General features: G+C 48.4%; 1 protein-coding gene across 1 annotated transcript in view; it reads right to left on the bottom strand.

The window, feature by feature from the left end:
* The window catches only part of mmp17a (matrix metallopeptidase 17a), a 104,666-nt gene that overhangs the window by 18,187 nt on the left and 64,036 nt on the right, over nt 1-22,443 (bottom strand). The window contains exons 5-7 of the mRNA XM_059654888.1: nt 20,368-20,544; nt 14,745-14,841; nt 12,717-12,799 (exon numbers count right to left, since the gene is read on the bottom strand). Coding sequence (XP_059510871.1) covers nt 12,717-12,799; nt 14,745-14,841; nt 20,368-20,544 — 357 coding nt within the window. The remainder of the gene's footprint in view (nt 1-12,716; nt 12,800-14,744; nt 14,842-20,367; nt 20,545-22,443) is intronic.

Genomic DNA, 22,443 nt, shown 5'->3' with positions numbered 1-22,443 from the left:
AAAACAAAGAACTAAGGATGTTGGAAATCAGGCACAAAAACAGAAATAGCTGGAGATACTCAGCAGGGCTGGCAGCATGTGTGGCGAGAAATCAAAGCTAAACGTTTCAGGTCCAGTGACCCTTCTTCAGACCTGATTGTAGTTGGAGAAGTTTGGTATATATGCTGAGGATGGGGCGGGAGGGGGCGAGGAGTCTATGATAATAAAAACAAAGTTGCTGGAAAAGCTCAGCAGGTCTGGCAGCATCTGTGGAGGAGAAAACAGAGTTAATGTTTCGGGTCTGGTGACCCTTCCTCAGAACTGATGGTGGCTGGGAAAACGTCAGTTTATATGCAGAAAATAGGGAGGTGGGTGGTGTATGGAATAAACGATAGGATAGAGCCCAAAGAGAGAGAAAGGCAGTTGGACAGACAAAGGAGTTGCTAACGATCAGGCTGGGAGGGTGAATAATTGTTAATGGAGACAGTTAGTGACTAACAACAGGGGGTGTGTAGGGGCAGGTTGTGTGGTTACAAAAGTCAGTGACAGGTGGAGATGGAGCCCAGAGAGAGAAAACAACAGTTGGACAGACAAAAGAATTGGTAAGGGTCAGGCTGGGAGAACCAACAGCTGCTAATGGGGAGACCATTAGTGGCCGATAATGGGCTGTTTATGGTGGTAACAGCCCATGTGATGGCATGGCCTGCTGTGTGGGGGTATGGGTAAGGGCATAGGAGAAGGTACTCAGGTCCTAAAATTGTTGAACTGGATATTGAGTCCAGAAGGCTACACGGTTCCCAAGTGAGATGCTGCTCTTCCAATTTGTGCTGAGCTTCACCAGGGCACTGCAGCGAGCCTGAGGCAGATACATTGGCCAGGGACCATGGAGGTGTGTTAAAGTGGCAGGCAACAGGTAGTTCAGGGTCTTTTTTGTGAGCATAATGTAAATGTTCTGCAAAGCGCTTCCTTGTACTGATTGTAATGAGGTCAGACAGTTGGACCCGATAGAATAAGAGTTCCTTGTTTGGGGCAGTTAATCTGGTCCAATCAGGGAGCCCTGGCTGACAGATAGAATGTAGAACATAGAACAGTACAGCACAGAACAGGCCCTTCAGCCCACGATGTTGTACCGACCATTGATCCTCATGTATGCACCCTCAAATTTCTGTGACCATATGCATGTCCAGCAGTCTCTTAAATGTCCCCAATGACCTTGCTTCCACAACTGCTGCTGGCAACGCATTCCATGCTCTCACAACTCCCTGTGTAAAGAACCCGCTTCTGACATCCCCTCTATACTTTCCTCCAACCAGCTTAAAACTATGACCCCTCATGTTAGCCATTTCTGCCCTGGGAAATAGTCTCTGGCTATCAACTCTATCTATGCCTCTCATTATCTTGTATACCTCAATTAGGTCCCTCTCCTCCTCCTTTTCTCCAATGAGAAAAGTCGGAGCTCAGTCAACCTCTCTTCATAAGATAAGCCCTCCAGTCCAGGCAGCATCCTGGTAAACCTACTCTGAACCCTCTCCAAAGCATCCACATCTTTCCTATAATAGGGTGACCTGAACTGGACGCAGTATTCCAAGTGCGGTCTAACCAAAGTTTTATAGAGCTGCAACAAGATCTCATGACTCTTAAACTCAATCCCCCTGTTAATGAAAGCCAAAACACCATATGCTTTCTTAACAACCCTGTCCACTTGGGTGGCCATTTTAAGGGATCTATGTATCTGCACACCAAGATCCCTCTGTTCCTCCACGCCAAGAATCCTATCCTTAATCCTGTACTCAGCTTTCAAATTCGGCCTTCCAAAATGCATCACCTCGCATTTATCCAGGTTGAACTCCATCTGCCACTTCTCAGCCCTTCTCTGCATCCTGTCAATGTTCCGCTGCAGTCTACAACAGCCCTCTATACTGTCAACGACACCTCCAACCTTTGTGTCGTCTGCAAACTTGCTGACCCATCCTTCAATCCCCTCATCCAAGTCATTAATAAAAATTACAAACAGTAGAGGCCCAAGGACAGAGCCCTGTGGAACCCCACTCACCACTGACTTCCAGGCAGAATATTTTCCTTCTACTACCACTTGCTGTCTTCTGTTGGCCAGCCAATTCTGTATCCAAGCAGCTAAGTTCCCCTGTGTCCCATTCCTCCTGACCTTCTGAATGAGCCTACCATGGGGAACGTTATCAAATGCCTTGCTGAAGTCCATATACACCACATCCACAGCTCGACCCTCATCAACTTTTCTAGTCACATCCTCAAAGAACTCGATAAGGTTTGTGAGGCATGACCTGCCCCCCTCAAAACTGTGTTGACTGCATTTGAGCAAGCCATGCTCTTCCAGATGGTCATAAATCCTATCCCTCAGAATCCTTTCTAACACCTTGCAGACGACAGACGTGAGACTTACTGGTCTGTAATTGCCGGGGATTTCCCTATTTCCTTTCTTGAAGAGAGGAATTACATTTGCCTCTCTCCAGTCCTCAGGTACGACTCCAGTGGAGAGCAAGGATGCAAAGATCCTCGCAAGTGGCAAAGCAATTGCGTTTCTCGCTTCCCAAAGCAGCCGAGGACAAATCTGGTCTGGGCCTGGCGACTTGTCAATCTTAATGTTTGACAAAATTTTCAGCACATCAGCTTCCTCTATCTCTATCCATTCCAGCATGCACACCTGCTCTTCAAAGGTTTAATTCACTACAATGTTCATTTCTTTCGTAAAGACAGAAGCAAAAAACTCATTAAGGGCTTCCCCTACCTCCTCAGACTCCACACACAAGTTCCCTATGCTATCCCTGATCGGCCCTACTCTTTCTTTGACCATTCTCTTATTCCTCACTTAAGTGTAAAATGCCTTTGTGTTCTCCCTAATCCATTCTGCCAAGCCTTTCTCGTGCCTCCTCCTGGCTCTCCTCAGACCATTTTTGAGCTCCTTCCTCGCCTGCCTGTAATCCTCTAGAGCTGAGCTTGACCCTAGCTTCCTCCACCTTATGTAAGCTATCTTACTCCTTTTGATGAGAAGCTCCACCGCTCTTGTCATCCAAGGTTCCTTTATCTTACCCCTTCTTACCTGTCTCAGAGGGACATATTTATTCATCACTCGCAACAACTGTTCCTTAAACAGTCTCCACATGTCTGTAGTGCCTTTACCATGGAACAATTGCTCCCAGGCCATGCTTCCTAACTCATGTCTAATTGCGTCATAGTTTCCTCTTCCCCAATTAAATATCCTCCCATTTTGCCTAATCCTCTCCTTCTCCATAGCTATGTAGAATGTGAGGCAGTTATGGTCACTATCACCAAAATGCTCTCCCACCACAAGATCTGATACCTGCCCCGGCTCGTTTCCGAGCACCAAGTCTAGAATGGCCTCTCCCCTCATCGGCCTGTCAACGTACTGAGTTAGGAAACCCTCCTGAACACACCTTACAAAAACAGCTCCATTCAAATCTTCTGCTCGAAGGAGGTTCCAATCAATATTAGGAAAGTTAAAGTCACCCATTACAACAACCCTACTACGTCCACACTTTTCCAAAATCTGCCGACCTATGCTTTCTTCAATCTCCCTGCTTCTATTGGGGGGCCTGTAGTAAACCCCTAATGAGGTGACTACTCCCTTGCTGTTCCTAATTTCCACCCACACTGACTCAGTAGGCAGATCTTCCTCGACAAAGGAAGCTTCTGTGGCTGTGATACCCTCTCTGATTAGTAGTGCTACACTCCCTCCTCTTTTCCCCCCTCCCTATTCTTTTTAAATGCTCTAAACCCTGGAACATCCAGCAACCATTCCTGCCCCTGAGAAACCCATGTCTCTGTTATGGCCACAACATCATAGCACCAGGTACTGATCCATGCTCTAGGTTCATCACTTTTATTCCTGATACTCCTTGCATTAAAGCAAACCCACTTTAACTGATCCCTTGGTTCCTTCCCAGGAAAATCCTTCCCTCTAGCTGGTCTACCTCTTGCTACTGCCTCACCTGCATCAACTCTCACCTCCGGTATACAGCTCAGGTTCCCACCCCCCTGCCATACTAGTTTAAACCCTCTCGAACTACTCGAGCAAACCTTCCACCCAGGACATTGGTCCCCTTCCAGTTCAGATGCAACCCGTCCTTCTTGTACAGGTCCCATCTTCCCCAGAAGGCATCCCAATTATCTACATATCTGAAGCCCTCCCTCCTACACCAGCTGCGCAGCCACGTGTTAAGCTGTGCCCGCTCCCTGTTCCTCGCCGCGCTATCTTGTGGCACCGGTAGTAAACTAGAGAACACTACTCTGTTCGTCCTGCTTTGCAGCTTCCATCCTAACTCCCTGAAATCACTTTTTATATCCTCAATCCTTTTTCTGTTCATATCATTAGTGCCAAAATGTAACACGATTTCTGGCTGTTCGCCCTCCCCTTTCAGAACCTTATACACCCGATTGGAGACGTCCCGGACCCTGGCACCAGGGAGGCAACATACCTTCCGGGAATCCTGATCCTGACCACAAAATCTCCTGTCGATTCCCCTAACTATCGAGTCCCCTACCACAAGTACTTTTCTATTCTGCCCCCTTCCCTTCTTTGCCACAGTGTCAGGCTCAGTGCCAGAGAACTGACTACTATGGCTTTCCTCTGGTAGGTCATCACCCCCCCAGCAGTATCCAAAACGGTATACTTATTGCTGAGGGGAATGCCCACAGGGGATCTCTGCACTGCCTGTCTGTCCCCTTTCCTCCCACTAACTGTAACACATCTATCCTGGTCCTGAACCTTAGGAATGACCAACTCCCAGTAACTCCTCTCAGTTACCCCCTCTGCCTCCCGAATGATCCGTAGTTCATCCAGCTCCAGCTCCATTTCCTTAACACGGTTTTCAAGGAGCTGGAGTTGGGTGCACTTCCCGCAGATGTCGCCAGCGGAGACGTGTGCCATGTCTCCCACCTGCCACATTCTGCAGGAGGAGCAAGCAACTGCCCTAGCATCCATACCCCACTTATCGGAACACCCACTCAGTACTAAAGTAGAAAGCTTACTTCAAGTTGCTATAAAATTAATAACAAACTTATATTCAATAGAGAAAGTTTAGAATGAACCTTACCTTATTAACTCGGTTAGAGGAGGAGGGCGGCTGGGAGACACTACGGTTGTAGTTGGAATGTAGTTGGATAGAAAGGGGAGTGTCAGAGATACTGACATTCTAATGCCTGAGTCTGAATGAGAAAGTATTAGAGTCAAGGACTGTTCATGCGTAAATAAAGGGGGATTTGGTGATGGGATAACGGCCCCTTGTGGAGTTACTTCATCACCCAGTCTATGCTTCACCTCCCTAATGTAGAGCGACCTGGATGTGTGGGATCACTGCATCTGAAATGTTAACTTAACAAATGTAGGGAGCGGATTAAATCCAATCAGGGAGGAAACGAGGAAACAGGTTTTCAGGCAATGAATTGTGATGATCTGGAACATTCTGCCTGTCAGGGTGACATAAACAGATTCAACAGTAGTTTTCAGAGAGGAATTTGATAAACATTTGAAAAGGAATGCCACCCGGGTGTATGACGAGTGGGACAATGTTGGTCAGCCATTAAAAACAGCCAGTACCAGCGCAACGGACTGAATGGCCTTTGTGCTTTAAGATGCTATGAATCGATGAAGATGGAAAATTAGGAAAGTAAATGAGAGAGATGTGCATCACATTTATAACTTCTTTCTGAGAGATCGCATGGCTGAATGGAGCCATGATTAATCTTATTTCAGTCTTCAACACAAATAATTCTTCAGCTGCACAGCAGGAACCAGGCTGACTGGCTGCTCAGTTCTAGTGTATACCATCTGGTCAATCTGCATCTCGAGCCTGATGCTGTAATGGTTTAGGACAGCAGTTTGAATACCTCATTGTCATACAGTCAAATTCCCCTACTCCATCACTGTAAACATCCACATAAACAGACAAAGAAATTGGAGACAGCTGCCTGCTTTCACAGGTATGAAAAGAGTAAATTATACCCGAGGGCTAAAAGAATGCAGTGTTGGATGCAGGTCTTGCCCTGAACATTTGTAAATAAGGCATCACTACGTTCCAACGGCAAATTATGTGATTCAATGGGTTTGTAAGGAGTTCAGACACAATGGGATATCACACTGTGAGACAGCAACGCTAAATTCAATGCAGAAATAAGATGTTCCCTCCCCAACACTGCCACCAACTGTTCCAGTAATGGTTTCAAAGATTTTGCCTCTACGTGCTCATGCCCTCTTTGAGTAACATTGGTGTTTAGGCTTGTTTTTTGCCAGTTCTAACTCATTCCCCTGAATCCCTTGGCAAGGCTGTGTTCAGAGAGGAGAATAAAGTAACATTTTTCTGGCTGTTGAATACTGGCTTGAACTTCACAAAGTTTCGGAGGAGGCCAGGTTTCTCCAGTGCTGATTATTTACTCTGCTTGTGACAGTTCAGTCCTCTCACGGTGGCACATTCTGCAATTTATACGCACGTTCCTGTTTCAATGGGCGGAAACAGACACAGCGCTCAATGTGGGGATTAACCAGAAATTGGACACAGTGCTCAGTGTGGAGACTGCGCAAAACTGGACACAGTGTGAGTTTAACAGAAATATCAAGGCAAGAAGAGGGAAATTTGAATCACCATCACCAAGAGGTGACGGGATCAGTTGCCAGACTTGTTGGTGTGATGTGGGTTAGAATATCAGTATCCCTCGAGCGGGAGCGGTCTTCATTTTCACGAGGAGAGTGAGAGAGCCAGACAGAGAGAGCACCAGGAGGCTGCCGGGAAGGTAACTTTTTTTACCACTTTAAAAAGCTTACCTCGAACGGGAGCGATCTTCATTTATTTGGGCAGTGGCTGAACCCGAGACACTACACGTGTAGTGCCTCCCACCCGCCCTCCTCCTCTAACCAAAAAAAAGTCTTGGTGGTGTGTAGATAAGGTAAGTCTTTTTCTGTTTCACGTTTCTTTATATATATATCGTGTGATTGCCAAAAACCTTCCGGTTCCTTTTTCATTTATCTAAGTTAAGTTTAATAATGTCAGGAGATCTCACACCCGTGTTGTGCTCCTCTTGCTCAATGTGGGAGCTCAGGGACAGGGTTGATGTCCCCGACTCCTTCACGTGCAGGAAGTGTGTCCAGCTGCAGCTCTTATTAGACCGCATGGTGGCTCTGGAGCTGCGGATGGACTCACTTTGGAGCATACGCGATGCCAAGGGGGTCGTGGATAGCACGTTTAGCAAATTGGTCACACCGCAGATTAGGATTGCTGAGGGAGAAAGGGAATGGGTGACCAAAAGGCAGAGGAAGAGCAGAAAGGCAGTGCAGGTCTCCCCTGCAGTCATCTCCCTCCAAAACAGGTATTCCGTTTTGGATACTGTCCGGGGAGATGTCTCACCTGGGGAAGGCAGCAGTAGCCAGGTTCATGGCACCGTGGCTGGCTCTGCTGTGCAGAAGGGTGGGAGAAAGAGTGGAAGGGTGATAGTCATTTGGGATTCAATTGTAAGGGGAGTAGATAGGCGGTTCTGCGGTCGAAAACGGGACTCCCGAACCATTTCAAGCCCAACGACTCCCACAGCTACCTGGAATACACCTCCTCCTACCCACCCGCCTGCAAAAATTCCATCCCCTATTCCCAATTCCTCCGCCTCCGCTGCATCTGCTCCCACGATGAGGCATTCCACTCCTGCACATCCCAGATGTCCAAGTTCTTCAAGGACCGCAACTTTCCCCCCACAGTGATCGAGAACGCCCTTGACCGTGTCTCCCGCATTTCCCGCAACACATCCCTCACACACCGCCCCCGTCACAACCGCCCAAAGAGGATTCCCCTCGTTCTCACACACCACCCCACCAACCTCCGGATACAACGCATCATCCTCCAACACTTCCGCCATCTACAATCCGACCCCACCACCCAAGACATTTTTCCATCCCCACCCTTGTCTGCTTTCCGGAGAGACCACTCTCTCCGTGACTCCCTTGTTCGCTCCACACTGCCCTCCAACCCCACCACACCCGGCACCTTCCCCTGCAACTGCAGGAAATGCTACACTTGCCCCCACACCTCCTCCCTCACCCCTATCCCAGGCCCCAAGATGACTTTCCACATTAAGCAGAGGTTCACCTGCACATCTGCCAATGTGGTATACTGCATCCACTGTACCCGGTGTGGCTTCCTCTACATTGGGGAAACCAAGCGGAGGCTTGGGGACCGCTTTGCAGAACACCCCGCTTGGTTCGCAATAAACAACTGCACCTCCCAGTCGCAAACCATTTCCACTCCCCCTCCCGTTCTTTAGATGACATGTCCATCATGGGCCTCCTGCAGTGCCACAATGATGCCACCCGAAGGTTGCAGGAACAGCAACTCATATTCCGCTTGGGAACCCTGCAGCCCAATAGTATCAATGTGGACTTCACCAGCTTCAAAATCTCCCCTTCCCCAACCGCATCCCAAAACCAGCCCAGTTCGTCCCCTCACCCCACTGCACCACACAACCAGCCCAGCTCTTCCCCTCCACCCACTGCATCCCAAAACCAGTCCAACCTGTCTCTGCCTCCCTAACCGGTTCTTCCTCTCACCCATCCCTTCCTCTCACCCCAAGCCGCACCTCCATCTCCTACCTACTAACCTCATCCCACCTCCTTGACCTGTCCGTCTTCCCTGGACTGACTTATCCCCTCCCTACCTCCCCACCTATACTCTCCTCTCGACCTATCTTCTTTTCTCTCCATCTTCGGTCCGCCTCCCCCCTCTCCCTATTTATTCCAGTTCCCTCTCCCCATCCCCCTCTCTGATGAAGGGTCTAGGCCCGAAACGTCAGCTTTTGTGCTCCTGAGATGCTGCTTGGCCTGCTGTGTTCATCCAGCCTCACATTTTATTATCTCACATTTTATTATCTCCTGAATGGTATGTTGCATCCCAGGTGCACGGGTCAGGGATGTCTCCGATCGGCTGCAGAACATTCTGAAGGGGGAGGGCGAACAGCCAATTGTCGTGGTGCATATAGGCACCAACGATATAGGCAGAAAACGGGATGAGGTCCTACAAGCAGAATTTAGGGAGTTAGGAGCCAAGTTAAAAAGTAGGACCTCAAAGGTAGTAATCTCAGGATTGCTACCAGTGCCACGTGCTAGTCAGAGCAGAAATGAAAGAACAGCTAGGATGAATGCGTGGCTTGAGGGATGGTGTAGGAGGGAGGGGTTCAGATTTTTGGGACATTGGAACCGGTTCTGGGGAAGGTGGGACTATTACAAATTGGACGGTCTACACCTGAACAGGACTGGAACCAATGTCCTTGTGGGTGCTTTTGCTAATGCTGTGGGGGAGGGTTTAAACTAATGTGGCCGGGGGATGGGAACCAAATATTGGACAGAAAGGAGATAGAAACGAAAGCCTGTAGCGAACTAGATAATGGAGTCAGTGTGACTAAAGGGAATAGTAGTCGGGGAGCAGATGATGAACACAAAGGGACAGGTGGTCTGAGGTGCATTTGTTTTAATGCGAGGCGTGTAGTAGATAAGGAAGATGAGATTAGGGCTTGTATTGGTACCTGGAGGTATGATGTTATTGCTATTACTGAGACTTGGTTGAGGGAAGGGCATGACTGGCAACTAGTTGTCCCAGGATACCGATGCTTCAGGTGGGATAGAGAGGGAGGTAAAAGGGGTGGAGGAGTTGCAGTCCTGGTCAAAGACAATATCACAGCCGCACTGAAGGAGGGCCCCATGGAGGACTCAAGCAGTGAGGCAATATGGGGAGAACTCAGAAATAGGAAGGATGCAGTAACAATGTTGGGGCTGTACTACAGGCCTCCCAACAGCGAGCGTGAGATAGAGGTACAAATATGTGAACAGATAATGGAAAGGTGTAGGAGAAACAGGGTGGTGGTGATGGGAGATTTTAATTTTCCCAACATTGACTGGGATTCACTTAGTGTTAGGGATCAAAACGGAGCAGAATTTGTAAGGTGTGTCCAGGAGGGTTTTCTAGAGCAGTATCCCAACCCAGGAAAGGGCCATAGTGGACCTGGTGCTGGGGAATGAACCCGGCCAGGTGGTTGATATTACAGTAGGGGACTACTTTGGAAATAGCGACCACAATTCCCTAAGTTTTACAATACTCATGGGCAAGGATAGGAGTGGTCCTAAAGGAAGAGTACTAAATTGGGGGAAGGCTGACTATACCAAGATTCGGCAGGATCTGAGGAATGTAGATAGGGAGAAACTGTTTGAAGGTAAATCCACATTTTATATGTGGGAGGCTTTTAAGGAGAGGTTGATTAGCATACAGGAGAGACATGTTCCTGTGAAAATGAGGAATAGACAAGGCAAGATTAGGGAACCATGGATGACAGGTGAAATTGTAAGACTAGCCAAGAGAAAAAAGGAAGCATACATGAGGTCTAGGCGACTGAAGACAGATGAAGCTTTGCAAGAATATCGGGAATGTAGAGCGAACCTGAAAAAAGGGATTAAGAGGGCTAAGACAGGACATGAGATATTGCTGGCAACCCATGGTTAAGGAAAATCCCAAAGCCTTTTATTCATATACAAAGAGCAAGAGGGTAACTAGAGAAAGGGTTGGCTCACTAAGGACAAAGAAGGAAAGTTATGCGCTGAATCAGAGAAAATGGGTGACATTCTTAACGAGTACTTTGCGTCGGTATACACCAAGGAGAGGGACATGACGGATGCTGAGGTTAGGGATAGATGTTTGCTTACTCTAGGTCAAGTTGACATAAGGAAGGAGGAAGTGTTAGGTATCCTAAAAGACATTAAGGTGGACAAGTCCCCAGGTCCGGATGGGATCTATCCCAGGTTGCTGAGGGAAGCGAGAGAGGAAATAGCCGGGGCCCTAACAGATATCTTTGTAGTGTCCTTAGACACGGGTGAGGTCCCGGAGGACTGGAGACTTGCTAATGTTGTCCCCTTGTTTAAAAAGGGCAGCAAGGATAATCCAGGTAATTATCGACCGGTGAGCCTGACGTCAGTGGTAGGGAAGCTCTGGAGAAGATACTGAGGGATAGGATCTATTCCCATTTGGAAGAAAATGGGCTTATCAGTGATAGGCAACATGGTTTTGTACAGGGAAGGTCATGTCTTACCAACTTAATAGAATTCTTTGAGGACATGACAAAGTTGATTGATGAGGGAAAGGCTGTAGATGTCATATACAGGGCTTCAGTAAGGCGTTTGATAAGGTTCCCCATGGCAGGCTGATGGAGAAAGTGAAGTCACATGGGGTCCAGGGTGTGCTAGCTAGATGGATAAAAAAAACTGGCTGGGCAACAGGAGACAGAGGGTAGTAGTAGAAGGGAGTTTCTCAAATTGGAGACCTGTAACCAGTGATGTTCCATAGGGATCTGTGCTGGGACCACTGTTGTTTGTGATATATGTAAATGATCTGGAGGAAGGTGTAGGTGGTCTGATCAGCAAGTTTGCAGATGACACTAAGATTGGTGGAGTAGCTGATAGTGAAGGGGGCTGTCAGAGATTATAGCAGAATATAGATAGACTGGAGAGTTGGGCAGATAAATGGCAGATGGAGTTCAATCCAGGCAAATGCGAGGTGATGCATTTTGGAAGATCAAATTCAAGGGCGAACTATACAGTAAATGGAAAAGTCCTGGGGAAAGTTGATGAACAGAGAGATCTGGGCGTTCAGGTCCATTGTTCCCTGAAGGTGACAACGCAGGTCAATAGGGTGGTCAAGAAGGCATATGGCATGCTTTCCTTCATTGGGCCGGGTATTGAGTACAAGAGTTGGCAGGTCATGTTACAGTTGTATAGGACTTTGGTTCGGCCACATTTGGAGTACTGTGTACAGTTCTGGTCACCACATTACCAAAAGGATGTGGATGCTTTGGAGAGGGTGCAGAGGAGTTTCACCAGGATGTTGCCTGGTATGGAGGGTGCTAGCTATGAAGAGAGGTTGAATAGATTAGGATTATTTTCATTAGAAAGACAGAGATTGAGGGGGTACCTGATTGGGGTCTACAAAATCATGAGGGGTATAGACAGGGTGGATAGCAAGAAACTTTTTCCCAGAGTGGGGGACTCAGTTACTAGGGGTCATCAGTTCAAAGTGAGAGGAGGAAAGTTTAAGGGAGATATGCGTGGAAAGTTCTTTACACAGAGGGTGGTGGGTGCCTGGAACGCGTTGCCAGCGGAGGTGGTAGACGCAGACACGTTAGTGTCTTTTAAGATATATTTGGACAGGTACATGGATGGGCAGGGAGCAAATGGACACAGACCGTTAGAAAATAGATGACAGGTTCGACAGAGGATCTTGATCGGCGCAGGCTTGGAGGGCCGAAGGGCCTGTTCCTGTGCTGTAGGTTTCTTTGTTTCTTTGTTTCTATTTATCATGGAATCCCTACTGTGTGGAAACAGGCTGTTCGGGCCAACCAGTCCACACCGAACCTCAAAGCATCCCAACCAGACCCACTCCGCTATAACCCACCCAATCTACACATCCCTGAACACTACAGGCAGTTTAGCATGGCCAATCCACCCTAACCTGCACGTCTTTGGACTGAGGGAGGAAACCAGAGGAAACCCACACAGACACGGGGAGAATGTGCAAACTCCACACAGACAGTCACCCGAGGCTGGAATCGAACCCGGGTCCCTGGCGCTGTGAGGCTGCAGTGCTCACCACTGAGCCACTGTGCCGTCAAAACAGCGCATACGTTCTTGCAGCGAAATGAAATAAGAGCAGAATCATGAGTTTTACCTTTGAAGAAGAAAGCTTCTCCCCTGATCTGAGCCACTGCGTCAAAGTTAGTGTTACATCTATCAGGAACATCTGGTCGAGACCTGTGAGGGAGAGATGGTCAGGTCAGAACATAGCTTTCTTCACACTCCAGCCTGTAATCATGCACAATTGCTCAATCCATCGATGTTCCACTCAAATGGAAAGTTCTGGGATTGGCCAGGATTTGCAGAGTAGGGAGTTGCTAACCCTGCAGTTTGTTCTGTGGACTCCAAGAACTGAAAAAATAATCTCCAGGATGTTGTATGCACAAAATCCCCAGGAAAAAAATCTGGAGACGTTGTTACAAGAAACACCTGGAGTATCGTGTGCAGTTTTGATCTCCAAATTTGAGGAAGGACATTCTGGCTATTGAGGGAGTGCAGCGTAGGTTCACGAGGTCAATTCCCAGAATGGCGGGACTGTCATATGTTGAAAGATTGGAGCGACTGGGCTTGTATACACTTGAGTTTAGAAGGTTGAGAGGGGATCTGATTGAGACATATAAGATTATTAAGGGATTGGACACTGTGAAGGCAGGAAGCATGTTTCCACTGATGGGTGAGTCCAGAACCAGAGGGGACAGTTTAAAAATAAGGGGTAGGCCATTAAGAACAGAGTTGAGGAAAAACTCCTTCACCCAGAGAGTGGTGGATAAATGGAATGCTCTTCCCCAGAAGGTAGTGGAGGCCAACTCTCTGGATACTTTCAAGAAAGAGATGGATAGAGCTCTTAAAGACAGTGGAATCCAGGGTTATGGGGATAAGGCAGGAACAGGATACTGATTGTGGATGATCAGCCATGATCATAATGAATGGCGGTGCTGGCTCGAATGACCGAATGGCCTACTCCTGCACCTGTTGTCTATTGTCTCTAACATTGAGGATTGCTGTGGGGTGATGCCTGACCGAAGATTGGGACTCATCCACTCAACAGAATGAAGATTCCTTTCCATTTCTAATTGGCTGTGGGATGGTGGGTATTCTGAGGATTTTGGGAAGGCAGGAGTGGTGCAGGGATGGTTGTGGCCTTCTCTGGTTAGGGGGCAATGCCCTGCATCTATTTGCTTTTCAAGCTCCCAACTCACTGCCTAGCGAATGAACACCAGCAGTGACAGGGTGAGGCCCTTCACCAGGTGCTGATTTCCCACTTAACAGCTCGAGGTCACTTTGGTCAGGAAGGTTGCCCATAAGCTTTCTCACCCTTGATCTAACTGGGCAGGAGCAGAGAGGCAGTGAGATTTCTGACCACACCACTGCCCTGTTCACACTTTAGAACGATCCAATTCAGGGTCAATCACTGATCCTGAAACATGACCCTGATCACACTCACCTTGACTTCATGGCTCGCACCAAGAGAACAGTTAACCACGTTTTACTCACTCAGTCTCAATCAACACACAGTGATCAAAGGCAGTTTATATATATACTTAGCTATTTGATAGCACCTTCCAACCTTAGAACCACTTCCATCGAGAAGGGGCAGCAGACACATGGGAACACTGCCCCCTGCAAGTTCCCCTCCGAGCCACTCCCCATCCTGACTTGGAAATATATCCCCGTTGCTTCAGTCAGAGTCAGGCAGCATCCATGGAGAGAGAAATCAGGCTAACATTTTGAGACTAGGTGATTCTGATGAAGAATCAACAATGGTTTCATAATCATCATTTTTTAAATTGATTTCAAATTCCATCATCTACCATGTCAGGCATTTGAACCCAAGTCCCCAGAACATTATCTGCATCCCTGGATTAACAGTCCAGCGATGAGACCATCGGGCCGTCACCTCCCAAGGTAAAGACATTGCTCCTCGTCTTTATGTTCTTGCAAATTGTCTGGATGAGTGCAAGATGAAAGAGACGGTTTCTCAGAGTGTAAAGTTGGGCACAGAGATTTCTTGCTTTGTGTTAAATTTGGCTGAAGGACTCAGGTGTCGGGGGGGATGGTTGGGGGGGGGAATTGGGGGCGCTGGGGAAGACAGTGGGTGAAAATGATGGTCTGAACAACTCACTGAACGGTTGGCTGCTGGTCTGCTGGTTCTGGGAGCTCTGGGTGCCAGGATGAATTTTCCAGTTGGACTTGGTTGGGGAGCAGCAGTTCTCTGACACCTCAACATGGACAGAAAGACAGAAAACACGTCAGTTCAAATCAGCAAAACAGACAAGCAGTATCCTGACGAAACCTGATTAACCAAAAAGCAAATGAAATTTGATAGTGCAGTTATGTAAAATCTCTCCAACAGGCTATAATTTTGTCCCTGAGGTTAACGTGAATGGTTTGGAGCAGGCTGGAACTGCAGAAAGCTGTAAATGCAAACTTTCAGTCTCATTGTCAATGCCATTGGTTTCTCATCATCCAGATCTAAGTACCCTTCTGCACTCCGCATACGTATTAAATCACAGGATGACATTTCTAATTAGAAACGTTTTTTCCAGTTCACTGACTATCCAATTTATTCTTTAATGCCCAGGGTTCTGCTACAACGTTCATTACGAGCTCAGAGTGTGGCAACAGAGAGCAACTGGAAGAAAAACGCTCTTCTGAGGGCTGAATGACCTCAGAATAATTGAACATGTGTCTTCTCTCATTCCTTGGAATGTACTTCAAACTGGTGTGAATCCTTCATCTGATTTGATAGTATTTGAGACTGCGATCAGTTCAAGTTCCACCGGAGGGACTCCAGTACTGAGCCTCCAACAGTGCAGCACTCCCTCAGCACTGACCCTCCGACGGTGTGGCGCTTCCTCAGCACTGACCCTCCGACAGTGCGGCACTCCCTCAGCACTGACCCTCCGACAGTGCGGCACTCCCTCAGCACTGACCCTCCGACAGTGCGGCGCTCCCTCAGCATTGACCCTCCAACAGTGCGGCGCTCCCTCAGCACTGACCCTCCGACAGTGCGGCTCTCACTCAGCACTGACCCTCCGACAGTGCGGCACTCCATCAGCACTGACCCTCCGACAGTGTGGCGCTCCCTCAGCACTGACCCTCCGACAGTGCCCACTCCCACAGCACTGACCCTCTGACAGTGCGACGTTCCCTCAGCACTGACCCTCCGACAGTGCGGCGCTCCCTCAGCACTGACCCTCCGACAGTGCGGCACTCCCTCAGCACTGACTCTCCGATAGTGCCCACTCCCTCAGCACTAACCCTCCGACAGTGCGGCACTCCCACAGCACTGGCCCTCCGACAGTGCGATGTTCCCTCAGCACTGACCCTCCAACAGTGCGGCGCTCCCTCAGCACTGACCCTCCGACAGTGCGGCGCTCCCTCAGCACTGACCGTCCGACAGTGCGGCGCTCCCTCAGCACTGACCCTCCAACAGTGCCCACGCGCTCAGCACTGGCCCTCCGACAGTGGCCACTCCCTCAGCACTGACCCTCCGATAGTGCGGCACTCCCTCAGCACTGACCCTCCGACAGTGCGGCACTCCCTCAGCACTGGCCCTCCGACAGTGCGGTGCTCCCTCAGCACTGACCCTCCGACAGTGGCCACTCCCTCAGCACTGACCCTCCGACAGTGCGGCATTCCCTCAGCACTGACCCTCCGACAGTGCGGCATTCCCTCAGCACTGACCCTCCGACAGTGCGGCACTCCCTCAGCACTGACCCTCTGACAGTGGTCACTCCCTCAGCACTGACCATCCGACAGTGCGGCACTCCCTCAGCACTGACCCTCCGACAGTGCGGCGCTCCCTCAGCACTGACCCTCCGACAGTGCGGCGCTCCCTCAGCACTGACCCTCTGACAGTGCGGCAATCCCTCAGCACTGACCCTCCGACAGTGCGGCGCTCCTTCAGCACTGACCATCCGACAGTGCGGCACTCCCTCAGCACTGACCCTCCGACAGTGCGGCGCTCCCTCAGCACTGACCCTCCGACAGTGCGGCGCTCCCTCAGCACTGACCCTCTGACAGTGCGGCAATCCCTCAGCACTGACCCTCTGACAGTGCGGAACTCCCTCAGCACTGGCCCTCCGACAGTGGCCACTCCCTCAGCACTGACCCTCCGACAGTGCGGTGTTCCCTCAGCACTGACCCTCTGACAGTGCGGCGCTCCCTCAGCACTGACCCTCCGACAGTGCCCACTCCCTCATCACTGACCCTCTGACAGTGCGGCGCTCCCTCAGCACTGACCCTCCGACGGTGCGGCATTCCCTCAGCACTGACCCTCCGACGGTGCGGCACTGCCTCAGCACTGACCCTCCGACGGTGCGGCACTCCCTCAGCACTGACCCTCCGACAGTGCGGCGCTCCCTCAGCACTGACCCTCCGACAGTGCGGCGCTCCCTCAGCACTGACCCTCCGACAGTGCCCTCTGTAGTGCACTGGCAGAGGTAGTTTCTGTTTGGGATAGTTTGTTACTCTACAATTTGTGTCTGCTTTTCGGCTGAGTCCCTTTCATCTCACACTTCGGGGGCTGGTGAGGAATACACACAGAAGGATCTGAGCTAGAAGCAGGAATAAGCAATTGAACAGTAATGCTCTCCAGCATTTTCATGGTGTCCAGTTTGTCATGACAGCTGAGGCACAGGTAGATATATTGTTATTAGTGTTAATCTTTTTATTAGCCCATGTGGTGTGCACCTTGCTTGGTTTCACTAATTGCCCTTGGGAAGGCGGTGAAATCTCTTTCTAATATATTCCAAATCCAGTACTGTGTCAGCAGAAATATCATCCTCTTTAAAACTGTACCCATTCCCCTTTGGCCTTAGCCACAAACCACCCGCTGTTCCCACCATGTCTCACCCATTTCCTGCTTGTGGCTCAACCAGACTCTACACGACATTGGGGTCATATTGAGCCCTTCCAACTGTAAAACCCCCCATCATGAAGACCTCTGTAACATTATGTGACATTGCCACAGTTCAAGAGCCACCCAAACTCTCGTTCATACCTTTCCTACCTTGATGTAGAATTATTCCAACACCCCCACCGACCAGCTTTCCACCTCCTCCCCTTCACCAGCCTGAGGCCATTCAAATCTCTGCTGCGATCTACACACCTGCATCAAATGCCATCCAGCCACTGACACTTGCGCTCGCTGACTGATACTGCCTCCTGGTTAAGCATCCTTGGCCTAACTTTGAAATCCATCCGTGGTTCTGCCCAGCTCTCCACCCTCTCACCCCTATCTCCTCCATTTCCACCTAAAGTCCTCGGTGCTCCTCTCATCTCGGCCTGTGGAGCACCCCAATTTTAATCACTCCACCGTGTTGGCCAGCCCTTAGTAAATTTGGGTACTTCAATCTCTGGAGTTCCCTTCCTGCACAATTCCATACCTCAAGCTCACTTTACTCCTTTAAGATGTTCCAGCTAACTCCACGCCCCTTCAACCAACCTCTTTTTATCTCCTGCCCCAATATCTCCTTGTCTGATTTGGTTTTGCTTCTTCCACATAGCAGCTCGGGACAGTGTAAGTTGTTGTTCAGTCCATGAGGTAGAAGGAAACTGGAGGAGCGAGAGGGCCATTTAGATGCCACACCTTCTCCTCCCTCGTTCTTCACCTTGCAGCATTGGTAACCCCTTTGTCCATACTCCACCTGCACTCCCGATCACTGGGACCATTGTCCCACGAGGTACCTTATCAAGTCTGCCCCATCGCAACCCGACTACCCCACCCCTATTACCCAAGCATGTCATAATTCTAACTTTGACCAGGAGTCATGAGTCAAACTAAAAGTGTTAAAATCTCATACTCCCACAGGATAAGGGCTGCGTCAATCGATTTTCACCAAGAATTCAAATTACTCTTTGGTCTTCAGTGAGACATTATTGAATCATGGAATCCCTACTGTGCAGAAGCAGGTCATTTGGCCCATCAAGTTCACACTGACCCTCTGGAGAGCATCCCACCAGACCCACCCCTCCACTCTATCCCTGCATTCCCCATGGCCAATCCACCCTGACCTGCACATCTTTGGACAATGGGAGGAAACTGGAGCGCTTGGAGGAAAGCCACGCAGACACAGGGAGAGGGTGTAAACTCCACACAGATAGTCACCCCATGTACCCACGGATCGGATTTATGTCCAAGATCTTTCAACATGGAAAAGATAAATCCATATCCCAGCAGATGAATGTGAAGCCAATCTCCACTGTCACAATTCATCTCAATTCAGGAAAAAGCAATAGAGAGAGACATTAAAATCTAAACTTTTAATATTAAAGATGGTCACAGTCAGACAGATGTGAAGATTGTTCCCAACAAGAACACAGCTGGAAGTCAAACACATTCTTCCAGACAGTTTGATTTTTATTAAATTCTCTCAATGACTGATTGGCCTGGAGAAATCATAAATCTCATAGTGTAAGTACACAGCTGGCTGAGCACATTAAGTCCAGGCACATTGTAAAATTAATGCCAGCAGTCACAGGCAGTAGCTGGTTTCGAGATGGTTTCTGGTTGGAATAATATGTTTTTCTCTCTATTCTGAGGTCTGCATGTAACCTAACATCAACTCAAACTAGGAACATGGTAGCCCCCAAGAGGAGGTAGTGGCGGCATTGTGTAAAATCACTGGGTCAGTCATCCCACAACATCAGCTTCACATTCTGGGGTCATGGAGCTAAATCCCACTGTGGCCGATGGAGGAAATTTGAATTCTGGAAAGAAAAACTATGTAAGCACTCAGTTATTGTTAAAAACCCACTGAGCATCACCTACACTCTCTAGTTCAGGAAATCTGCTCTTACTCTTCCTACATGTGACTCGAGACCCACAGCAACATGGTTGAATTCTCACTGCCCTCTTGGCAATAAACACCGGTCCAGCCATTCCATGAATAAATTTTGAAAAAAAAAGCCCTTGAGTTCACCCTTTCCCATCACATGACACAGCAATATGGAATTAGTGCCTGATCACTGTGATCAGACTACACCAGTCTGACATATGAGGGTGGGGGCAGGAGGAGAATGACAGGTCCACAGTCCCTTGTTGCTCCCAGAACATGCTCCACCCACCAAATATCCGCTCTCAATTTACTCAGATACTCGATCCCAACAATGTTACTTCTGAAAGAAATCTTTACAATTTGTATCTGGATGAACCAATATTTTTTGTTACTCTGAGCAGCATCTCATCTTCCCTTTGGGGATCCTGCAACCTCTAGGACTCCACATCAACTTCTATAAGTTTACAGCCTGATTCCATCCTTTCATCCCTTTTTCCCACTCCTACACCTTGGCCCTGTCATAATATGGGTCACTTTCAGTGCAACCTACCCATTCTGTCCTATTCTTAACCCTCATTATCACTTAATAAGCTTCTCTTTTGACTTGGCTTACCATCAATAAGCCCCTCAGATACATACCCCTTTCATATTGTGCTCTCCATGTGCTCCATCTCTAGCTATCTGCTCACCTCTTCCTCCATTCCTCCCCAACTCTCAACCTCATCTTTACCATATATACCATGTTCTTCTAGCTGCTATACGTTCTGATGAAGAGTCACTGGATTCAGAAAAGTAACTCTGCTTTCTCCCCACAGATGCTGTTGAGCTTCTTCAGTAATTTCTGCTTTTGTTTCAGCTCTCCACCTTCTGCACTTCTTTGTTTTATTACAGTACTCCCTGTGGCTACTTTCTGGGTCCCAAGAGAACACATGGAAGAACAACACAGGAGGTTAGAGTTCAAACCATATATCTGCCAGGTCCGGAGCTGGTCTTCATAAGGAAGATGGTACTGAAGGGGATCACCCACAGGCCCATGGTAATAAGGTCTCATGATGGATTCGTTGACTGAAGAATGGGACAGTCCAATGGCATGACCAAACTCATGGACAGCGACTGCAAACAGGTCCATCTCTCGAGGATCTGCAAGAAAGAAAGAACAAAAGAAACATTCTGAAACTGGCACATCATCCCTCATAAGCTTCATTTTCATCAGTGTGTTCAAATCCTGCCATGGCCTTGCTGTATCCACCCCACCCCCAACATCTCTAGAACCACCTTCACTCTCAATGCCCTTTCAGATCTCTGTGCTCCTCCAATCCTGACCTTAAGCATATTCCTGATTTCAATTGTTCAACCATTGGTGGCTGGGATCCTAACCTTGGGAAGTCCCTCCCTAAACCTCTATGCCTCTCCATCTCTCTTACTCCTCTTTTAAGAAGCTGCACTTTAAAAACTTGGTCTTTGACCAGGGATTTCATCACATGTGCAGATCTCCCACTAAGTGACTCCCTGTCACGTTGTGTTTGAATTGCCTTGGAGTACCTTACTGCTTTACTACAATAATGTTGTTTTTGTTACAGTGAGTACGTTTCAAGGTGTTTCACTACCTCGCAAAGAAAGATTTCGATATATTGTTTAATTGCTGAACATCCAACTGTAAAATTATGGTACTGAATGGTGTCGAGGTGGTGATGTTATTGTACTGCTTTGCTTCTAGCCCATGTGGGGGCAGAAGCTTTACTCAAGAAAATCCTCTCGCCTTCTTGATTCTCATATAGAATACCTGCAGCTCCTGGTGAAGCCAAATTGGGTGGAAAATGCATGCATGGCTCAGTGTTGAAATAGTTCTCGGATCTGAATGAAGTCATCAGACTTTGCATTTTAATGTGGAATTCGACTACTTATGATGAAGGAACATAAGAAGAGGAGCTAGCCATTCTTTCCTCTAACCTGTTCCATCATTTTTGGCTGATGTTTATCCCCATTCCATCCACCTACCGAAGCTTCACATCGCCTACATTCAAAACCCAACTGGTCACAGATTTTAAGATAACAAAGTGTGGGGCTGGATGAACACAGCAGGCCAAGCAGCATCTTAGGAGCACCAAAGCTGATGTTTCGGGCCTAGGCCCTTCATCTGAAGAAAGGTCTAGGCCCAAAACGTCAGCTTTTCTGCTCCTAAGATGCTGCTTGGCCTGCTGTGATCATCCAGTCCCACACTTTGTTATCGTGGATTCTCCAGCATCTGCAGTTCCCATTATCTCTGGTCACAGATTTTAAATGCTTCATCAAGCCCAGCATCTACGGCATTATTAAGGGTGCTTCCCATCTTTGTATGATTCAAATTTCTGAATGGCCAGACTCCTCCACTGGTGGAAATGGTTTTCTCTCTCTCTCTTCTCTCAATTCTTTCCAACATTCCAAAAACTTTACACCAATCACCCATCAAACCTCCTACATCTCTTGAAAATGCCAGACTTGTTGACTGGCTCAGTGCTGGACAGTCATGCAGAATGACATAGGTGTAACGCCCACAGTGGCTGCGGTTAGTGTAAGGTCCAACCTCTCCCCTCAGCCGAGGTCTGGTGGTCCTCAGTTTAAACCATCTGTCATCTCTCTCTAATCAGAAACTTTACCTATGCTCCACAACCCAACTTTTGGTCGCATGCTTGTCATTTCTCTGTAATTCTTTCATGAGATGTGGTCATTACTGGCCAAGATCTGCTGCCCATTTCTAATTTCCCTTGAACTGTACGGCTTTTTAGGACACATCTGAAGGCAGTTAAGAGTCATGAAAGAATTACAAAGAAATCACAAGCATGCGACCAAAAGTTGGGTTGTGGAGCATAAGTAAAGTTTCTGATTAGAGAGAGATGACAGATGGTTTAAACTGAGGATCACCAGACCTCGGCTGAGGGGAGAGGTTGGACCTTACACTAACCGCAGCCACTGAATTGGATAAATCATTGCAGGGGAATCATGCACAGGTTTAGGGGAGTCAATGGGCCAGTGGCATTGAAGTCTCGCATAGACTGGACA

The sequence above is a fragment of the Stegostoma tigrinum genome, chromosome 26, assembly GCF_030684315.1.
Source record: "Stegostoma tigrinum isolate sSteTig4 chromosome 26, sSteTig4.hap1, whole genome shotgun sequence".
NCBI classification, from domain to species: Eukaryota; Metazoa; Chordata; class Chondrichthyes; order Orectolobiformes; family Stegostomatidae; genus Stegostoma; species Stegostoma tigrinum.
The sequence above is the reverse complement of the archived record's forward strand: the minus strand, read 5'-3'. Positions and strand labels throughout refer to the sequence as shown.